The sequence below is a fragment of the Crocodylus siamensis genome, chromosome 8 (genome assembly GCF_052110815.1).
Source record: "Crocodylus siamensis isolate JL-2025a chromosome 8, ASM5211081v1, whole genome shotgun sequence".
In the NCBI taxonomy this organism is placed as follows: Eukaryota; Metazoa; Chordata; order Crocodylia; family Crocodylidae; genus Crocodylus; species Crocodylus siamensis.
Window position 1 is genome coordinate 50,277,809 of NC_143402.1, and position 8,915 is coordinate 50,286,723.

At 50.8% G+C, this 8,915-nt stretch overlaps 1 protein-coding gene across 1 annotated transcript; it reads right to left on the minus strand.

The window, feature by feature from the left end:
* Positions 1-2,172: 2,172 nt before the first annotated feature.
* Positions 2,173-4,954, minus strand: LOC149858442 (uncharacterized). Its single transcript, XM_090061546.1, has 3 exons — positions 4,772-4,954; positions 3,946-4,225; positions 2,173-3,687 (listed from the first exon to the last, which is right to left on the minus strand). Exons 1-3 carry the CDS (start codon positions 4,952-4,954, stop codon positions 3,473-3,475), a joined length of 678 nt encoding a protein of 225 aa, XP_089917672.1. The 3' UTR covers positions 2,173-3,472.
* Between the last annotated feature and the right edge of the window lie 3,961 nt (positions 4,955-8,915).

Below are 8,915 nucleotides of genomic sequence, written 5' to 3' on the forward strand. Positions count from 1 at the left end.
AGTGAGTGCAGCATTGTGAGCAGAAAGGAGCTCTCTAGTAAGTATGTGCTTTAATTTTGTCTTGGCCTTTAGCCATGATAGATTGTAGAGTTTGCCATCTGATCTTGTGTGAAGGTATATGTCTTCCTCAAAGCCATTAAAAGCATAGTGCAGCAGCATAGAAAAGGAGATCTCAAAGAGTATGTGCACCAGAACACAAGTCTGCTTCCCTCCACTCATCTCAAACCTGTCAGAAGTTGATTTATCAAATTGAACTATGGCCTGCATGGATTCATGGAAGAAACATATAATGCTGAGTAATGTTGGGAGGCATCCAATTTTTACCAGGACCTTGAACAAACCTGCTCTGCTAGCAGTGTCAAAGACTTTTGTTGGATCAACAAATGCTATGTATGGTGGCTTATTTTGTTCTCTGAATTTTTCTTGCAGTTGGCGTAAGCAGAATATCTTATAGTTTCATAGTTTCATAGTAGCTAGAGTCGGAAGGGACCTAGGTAGATCATCTAGTCCGACCCCCTGCCTTAGCAGGAAAGAGCACCGGGGTCAGATGACCCCGGCAAGGTGCTCATCTAACTTCCTTTTAAAAATCCCCAGGCTAGGAGCCTGCACCACTTCCCCTGGAAGCTGGTTCCAGGCCCTAGCCACCCTGACTGTGAAGTAGCGCCTCCTAATATCTATTCTAAACTTACCCTCCACCAGTTTGTGACCGTTATTCCTGGTCACTCCTGGCAGCGCACGGGGGAACAGGGACTCCCCCAATACCTGCTGATCCCCCCTGACCAGTTTGTAGCAGGCCACAAGGTCCCCCCTTAGCCTTCTCTTGTGGAGGCTAAACAGGTTCAGGTCCCGTAGCCTCTCCTCATAAGGCCTGCCCTGCTGACCCCTGATCATACGAGTGGCCCTCCTCTGAACTCTTTCCATATTGTCCACGTCCCTCTTGAAGTGTGGCGCCCAGAACTGGACGCAGTACTCCAGCTGCGGCCTGACCAGTGCCGCATAGAGGGGGAGGATCACCTCCCTGGACCTGCTCGAGATGCATCTGTGGATGCATGACAGGGTACGATTGGCCTTCTTGACTGCCTCCCCACACTGCCGGCCCATGTTCATCGTGGAGTCAATGACGACTCCAAGATCCTTTTCCGTCTCCGTGCTGGCAAGAGGAGAGTTCCCCAACCTGTAAGTGTGGTGCCGGTTCTTCCTCCCCATGTGCAACACCTTGCACTTATCAGTGTTAAACCCCATCTTATTCTCATCCGCCCACCGTTGCAACCTGTCAAGGTCAGCTTGTAGCCTATTGCACCCTTCTAGTGCACCCACATCCCCCCACATCTTAGTGTCATCAGCAAACTTGAACAGGGTGCTTTCTACCCCCTCATCCAAGTCACTGATGAAGATGTTGAACAGTGCAGGCCCGAGGACCGAGCCCTGCGGAACCCCACTGCCCACATCCTTCCAGGTCGAGAAGAACCCATCCACTACCACCCTCTGGGTGCGGCCCTCCAACCAGTTGGCGACCCATTTGACCGTGTGGGCATCGACACCACAGTCTCCCAGCTTTTTGATGAGGACAGGGTGAGAGACAGTGTCGAAAGCCTTCCGGAAGTCCAAAAAGACTACATCCACAGCAACCCCTGCATCTAATGATTTGGTGACCTGATCGTAAAAGGCCACCAGGTTGGTCTGACAAGACCTGCCACTGATAAACCCATGTTGGTTGCCCCTGAGCATGCATTCCCCCGCAAGGCCCTCCTGGATGTGTGCCAGGATAATTTTTTCAAAGAGCTTACCCGGGATTGAGGTCAGACTAACTGGCCTGTAATTTCCCGGGTCCTCTTTTTTTCCCTTTTTGAAGATAGGGACCACATTGGCCCTCTTCCAGTCCTCCGGCACCTCGCCAGAGCACCACGAGTGCTCATAGAGCCGTGCCAGGGGTCCTGCAATGACCTCAGCCAGTTCCTGTAGAACCCTAGGGTGAAGATCGTCCGGACCAGCGGACTTGAACACGTCCAGCTTCTCCAGAAGTACCCTAACTCCTCGCTAACCCTTGGCCCAGGCGTGTCTCTCCCGGGGCCCGAGGGGGGCCCAGCAGGGAGGTGGCTGAACTGGTCCCTACTTAGGAAGACAGAGGCAAAGAAATCGTTAAATATGTTAGCTTTGTCATCTGGCGTGATGACTAAGTTGCCCATCGTGTCCTGCAGGGGCCCCACATTACCCGGGACCCTCTTTTTACCCCCTATGTATTTGAAGAAGGACTTCTTATTGTCCTTAATCCGGGAAGCTAGTCCTATCTCCAACTCTGCCTTGGCCCTCCTGACTGCCCCCCTACATCCTCGGGCGACTATAACATAGTCCTTCTTGGCGATGACCCCATCTCTCCATTGGGTATATGCCTCCCTTTTAGCAAGGAGACATTCCCGGATGCTCTTAGTGAGCCATGGGGGTTTATGTGCCCTCCTGCTCCCTTTGACCCTTGTTGGGATTACCTCCCTTTGGGCATGGAGGATCGTCTCCTTAAGGAGCAACCACTCACCTTCGACATCTGATTCCCTTCCCCTCTGGGTCCTCAGCGCTTCCCCAACTACCCTCCTTAGCTTGTTGAAGTCAGCCCTCCTAAAGTCTAGGGCTGTTGCCTTGCTGCAGCCCTTTGCCACCTTACGCTGGATGGTGAATTCCAGCAAGCGATGATCACTGTCTCCCAGGTGGCCCATCACCCGCAGCCCCCTCACCAGGTCATCACCCGTGGCCAGCACTAGGTCCAACAAGGCGTCTCCCCTGGTGGGACTGTGCACCTCCTGGGTTAGATGGAGGTCCTGTAGTCTGGCTAAGAACCGACGTGAGCGATCAGACTTGGCTGACTGCTCCTCCCAGCAGATGTCTGGGAAGTTCAGGTCCCCCATGATGACCACATCCTTAGCCCTCACTGCCTCTGTAAGCTGACCTAAGAATTCCAGGTCGAGCTCTTCTCCCTGGTTGGGAGGTCTATAGTAGACTCCCACCGTTAAGTCTCTCTCCCCTGGACTGCCTTTTACTCTAACCCAGAGCACCTCAGAGTGCCCCCCCTCTACCCCCATGCTAATTAACGAGGAAGTATATTCCTCCTTGATGTAGAGTGCTACTCCTCCACCTTTCCTTCCTATCCTGTCCTTCCTGTATAGCCTATAGCCCTTGACACTCACCGCCCAGTCATGCGATGAGTCCCACCACGTTTCTGTGATCCCTACTATGTCAGGGCTGGTGACAGCTAGGAGGAGGGCGAGTTCCTCCTGCTTCTTCCCCATACTTCGAGCATTCGTGTAGAGGCATTTGAGGCCTTCAGCGGTTGTGCCCACTGACCCCCTAGTCTCAGCAATGCCCCGTCCCCCAACGCTTACCTGTTTCTCCGTTTTGACCATTGGTCTGGGCTCGCTGGCTGTTGCTGGGCCTGGTATCTCATCGTCTCCTCCGCCCTCATCTTCCCCCTCCCCCGACGAGCCTAGTTTAAAGCCCGCCGAAGGAGGTTCACCAACCTGGAAGAGAACACACGCTTACCTTTAGGGGAAAGGTGGAGCCCATCCCATCCCAGCATGTCTCTCATCACGATGTGCCGGTCATGGCTGAGGAAGCCAAAGCCCGCCTCGAAGCACCATTCCTGTAGCCTCCAGTTGGTCTCCGCAATGCACATCTCGTGACGTCTGCCGCGTCGGCTCACTGGCAGGATGGAAGAGAAGACCGCCTGTGCGCCCATCTCCCTCAGCACGCCTCCCAGAGCATGGTAGTCCTCCATCAGGCGATCAGGGGCTCTCCTGGCCGCATCGTTAGTACCCACATGGACAAGGACCATGGGGTAATAATCGGAGGGCTGGATGATGGACTGGAGCATCCCCTTCACATCCTGAATCTTCGCTCCGGGCAGGCAGTATACCTCACGTGCTGAGGGATCCTGGCGACAGATGGGGCCCTCCGTACCTCTCAGGATGGAGTCACCAATCACGATGACACGACGCTTCCTCCTCTTAGGCCTCTTGACTCCCGCCGCCCGCACAGGACATTGTGTGCACAAAGTCTCCTCCCTGGAATCTTCCACTGCTCCCTCCTCCTCCAGGGCTGCCAGGACCTCATATCTGTTCTCCAGATGGACAGGAGGAACTGGTGCCGCAACATGGTTAATAGCTCTGGCGCGGGAGACTGTCTGCCACTCAGCGGTGGAGGGCTCATCCTGGTCTGCCCTCTCCTCTGTTGTATCACCCTGCAGAGAAAGAAAATACCTATCAATTTCCTCCTCTGCCTCACGGATTCCCCTCAGCCTGCTAACCTCCTCCAGGAGCTCCTGCACCCGCTCCTCCAGGGTCCTAAGGCGGATACCTACAGGACAGGTGCAGGAGTCCCCAGTCCCTGCCCCCCCAGACCTTGCCAGGCAGTTCCCGCAGGCCAGGGGGTTGGAGGACGGCAGCCCCCCCGAGGGCTCTGTCTGGGTGGAGGCCTCGGACAAGCCCCGGGAAGGCCGCGCCCCCCGGGCAGGGGCCCTGGCAGAACTCCGTGTCGACACCATCGCAGGAGTTGCTGCCCTTACTAGCAGAGCAGGGGTCAGCCTCTGGGCCCCGCCTGCTCGCCCGCCGGCGTGAACGCCGCCGCAAACGCCGGCGCGCTCTTACAGACCGCGCCTGTTTGCGCGCTCTGTTCGCGCGGCTCGGGAGCGCGGCTCCCTACCGGCTCAGCTAAGAGGGACCCGGGGGGCTTCCCCTCCGGATCCGGCTCAGCTGCGCCGGCCCCTCAGTCCCTCAGCCCCACTTACCTTAGGGGGATCAGCTGCTGCTGGCCCCTCAGCTGCTCCGCTCGCCGCCGCCGCTTCTACTGCTGCACTCTCCTCCGCTCCGGGTCCAGAAAGGAGGCACACGTGTGGGAAGGACACACGTGCGCCTGAGTCCCTCTTCTCCCCGCTGCTCCTGACCTCCAAGATCATTCCATTCTTGTCCATTGTTGATCTCCCTGCTCAGAATCCACACTGTGATTCTAGGTAGATGTGGTTAGCAAGTTGTTGCAAGCATTTCCAGATGACTCTGGCAAAAGCCCTGCCTGTGATGCTGAGGAGAGAGATGCCCCTGTAGTTGTTGCAGTCATCCTTGTCTCCCTTGCTTTTGTAAACAGCAATGATGTTAGCATCACACATGTCCTGGGGTACTTGACCTTCCTTCCAGAAGCACACTATGAGTTGAAGAAAATGTGATAGCTTGCTAGTCTTCCCATATTTGAGAACCTCAGCTGGGATGCCATCCTTCCCTGGTGCTTTTCTGCTGGCTACAAAGTGTATGGCTTTGCTAAGTTCTTCATCTGTAGGTTTTTTGTCTAGCTGTACCAGTACACTTAGAGTTGGAAATTGATCCAGTGCCTCTTCTGAGTTGTCTGTTTCATGGGAGTAAAGTTCTAAGTAATGTTTGACCCAGTGTGACATCTGTTTGTTCTTGTCAGTGATTTTTGGCCACCTCAAGACTCAAGGGGGGTAACTTTAGTGATAGTTGGGCCAAGAGTTTTTTTCAGGCCATCATACATAACTTGCAGGTTTCCTGTGTCTGAAGCAAACTGTATCTCTTGACAGGTCAGTCGAGTATTGGTTTGTTAAGAATCTGCCTGTTTTCTGTACCATTGCCTTGGCATGTTTCAGTCTAGCTTTGGAACTTTCTGTTGGATTCTGGTTGTGTTTCAGGGTAGGCTATGTTCTTGGCTTCAACAAGTGGTAGCATCTTTACCAAGTGTGCCTCAAACCAGTCTTTATTTGACAATTTATTTTTCCCAAATACTTCTGTGGCTGTATCCAGGTCATGGGTATCTCCATGATACTTTTTGAATCTCTTTGCTTGCAAAGTAGGTGTTAGTGATAAACAGGTGGTTTAAGGTGCAGAGTTCGAGAAGACATTGGCCATTTTCATATATTTTTCTGATGCCTTGATATCCCAGGCAGGTTGGCCAAAAGTTGAGTATTGAAGTCCCCTAGGAGAGATTCTTGTTTGATGGTAAGTGCTCAATAACATGGTGCAGCATCACAGAAGTTATCTTTATCATCTGAACTTGTCTGTAAAGTTGGTGCATAGACACTAATGATGTTAACAAAACCATCAGTTGACTGTAGTCAAAGTAAGATGATGCAACCTGATGCTCCAGTGGGGAACTTGATGGTTTTGACCAACCTTTTGCAAACTGCAAATGTAGGCAAGTATCTTCTGCACTCTTGCCTTCCCAGAAAAAGGTGTAATTGGACTCACAGAAGGAGCCTGAGTTAACCAATCTTGTCTCCTGCAAGGCTGCAATGTCAATGCTAAGTTTTTGCAGCTTGCAATCAATTGATGTGGTTTTCTGCACGTTGTCCCTCATCTATAAATTGCCATTCATTTCAGGACACATGGTCCTGACATTCCATCTTCCCAGCCAAAAGGTTTTAAGGTTTCTTTTCTTATTTCCTAGTACTTGATCTGCCATTTGTTTTTTTCCTTTTGGTCTAACCCCATGCACAAAATGAGGCGTGTAGACCATGGCAAGTCAGCACCTTACTGGCTGGGGGATGACCAGCTTAAGGCAGGTGGTAGCTGAGCAGTGGAACACAATTGGTTCCTCCCACTGGCAAAGATGACCTGTGACACTGTACCCCATGAGTTAAGCTTATAACCTGTGACTGCCCCCTTTCATGTTATGCCCATGCAAGTAGCAAAGATGGAGTGTCCTCTTCATTTAGTTTTGATTGCAATGGCTTGGCAGTTGATATGGAAATGCTTGAGTTGCCCATATATCACTGTTCCCTTCTCAGCCTAAGTGGCTGATCCCAAAGGAAAGGCAGAAATCAGTACATTTGGAGCTTGGCTGCAGGAGCTCCTGGTAAGAAGATTTTCAGTTCCTCTGCCTTTTGGGGCTTCACTCCTAGACTGGTGCCCGCCAAGGCTGGAGAGCCTAGTCCACCCTACCATGGCATCCACCTTTTGGTAGCATTTCCTCCACCAGGGGTAAGGACTAGTACCACCCTCCCCCCCCCAGGTTGCTCCTCTGTCTGACCACTGGCACCATAGAGGTTGTTAGGCTGTATTTCACCACCCAGTTCTTGGTGTTGACAGCTGAAGGTAGTACTGTCTACTGTCATAATGGTAGCAGACCTGGCCAGATCTGACCTGATACGTAGCTGACAAACATTCCTTAGAACTAACACTTGCTAATTTTAACATGTAATCTTACCCTAAAACTAACTTTATTTCTGTAGTGAAAGGTGATAAAACTACCTGCAATTTATATCACAAGCAAAGGGGAAAGCTAGCAGGGAGGATTTGAGATCTAACTGGATGTATAAAAGCCTTAAAAAGAATATTAACTATAGTGACAAAGTCTATGAGGAATAAAAGAAAGGGGCAGATCTGAAAAGCAAGCTGTCTTAGAGGTTATTGAGAATCCCCCCAAGTCAAGCTGTTTTAGACTTTGCAAAGGAAATTAACACAAATGGCAAAAGGTTCTTCAGTCATAGATAAGGAGGAAAAAAAAAAGAACCAGGAAAGAAGTGAGAATGCTGAGATAAGATTGGCATTCAGGTTAAAGGCAACAGAGGTATGCCCAAGCTACTTTCCCTCAGTTTTCAATAAGGTTAATAATGTTGAACATGGGTGTAAAGGTAGGACAGCTAATATGAACGAACATATGAAAGTGCAAATGACTACAACCAAGGTAGAAGCAAAAATCAAAGGCCCATATTTCTGTGACTAGCACAAAATTATGAATCACATCTCATAATGTAATTAGCATTTCAATCCAGAAATGTAGTCTAAACCCACCAAAGGCTATACTTAGCTCTGTTTTCTCACTGAGCATCCTGATGCACCCCCAGACATCTATTCTGATCTACTTGCAGAGATTCCTAACTCTCCTGTTCTAACCATGTGGAGCCTTCTAATGCATCCAGGAAAGTAAAACGTTTTCCCTTATTCTGTCAGTGAGGACACTTACATAGATATGTCATATAGGGGGTCATCTCACACTGAGGGAGTTGTCTAAAGATGAACTACCTTTTGGTCCAATAGTTTTCCTGTCCAGGAAGTGGAAGACCCTGATTGTAGGTCTTCTTTAGCCAAGGAGTTCAAACCATCTGGCCATGCATAAGCAGAATAAAATGCATAAAGAGAACTGTGAGCATGAGCCAGACTTCTGTGGGTCGTAGAAGGTGAATTCTATTGCACTTAGTAGCAAAAGGGAGGATGCCAACAAATATGATCTAGATGGCCAAAGAGTAAGACCCATTCTATTTTCTCTTGTAGGCATGTGAATGCCTTCATTTTAAGTATAGGAGTATGGGTACATGTACACAGGGGGGAAATCTTAGATGTCTACTCTCCTACAACAGAAGGGCAGACCTCTCCCCCAACAGCCCTCTCTTAATCCATCAGCCTGCACCTCCTCTCAGAAGCTGCCAAGAGGACCATTCTTAAGAAAGAGATGCTCCTTCGTACTCCCTGCTCTGCATTATGCACTGCTTTCTCCAATCAGTGCACTCATGCTCATCTCAATTTGCCAGAAAATACACCTAGGAACTGTTAATACCAGCACCCATGCATGGCATGTACTGCAAGAGCAATTTGGCACTTTTCTGCCCCAGTCAGGGTAACCCTGATATTTGCACCAAAGTAGTGGAAGACATTCCTGGAGCTCCCAGCAAAGGCACAGGTTACTGCTGCAGTACTGCTTAGATCAGGGGTGGGCAAAATACATCCCACGGACCGCATCCAGTCCACCAAAGGATTTTATCTGGCCCACAGTAGGTCCCTTGGCCTTGCCCAACCCAGGTGCAGGGGGTAACCCGCACCATGGTCAGCACCCCCGGATGCGTGGTTGGGCAGGGATGGCATGATGGCAGGACTCTACCTGACTGCTACTGCCAATCTGCTTCACACCCACTGCTAGGGGTACTGGAC

What these genes read in the sequence shown, in the direction of transcription:
- LOC149858442 (XM_090061546.1), bottom strand. Translation starts at nt 4,954, where the DNA reads ATGGACAAGAATGGAATGATCTTGGAGGTCAGGAGCAGCGGGGAGAAG. An exon ending in CAGCAGCTGATCCCCCTAAG is followed by an intron (nt 4,226 to 4,771) that starts GTAAGTGGGGCT and finishes CTTTCTCTGCAG; the next exon opens with GGTGATACAACAGAGGAGAG. An exon ending in TGGTGACTCCATCCTGAGAG is followed by an intron (nt 3,688 to 3,945) that starts GTACGGAGGGCC and finishes CCATCCTGCCAG; the next exon opens with TGAGCCGACGCGGCAGACGT.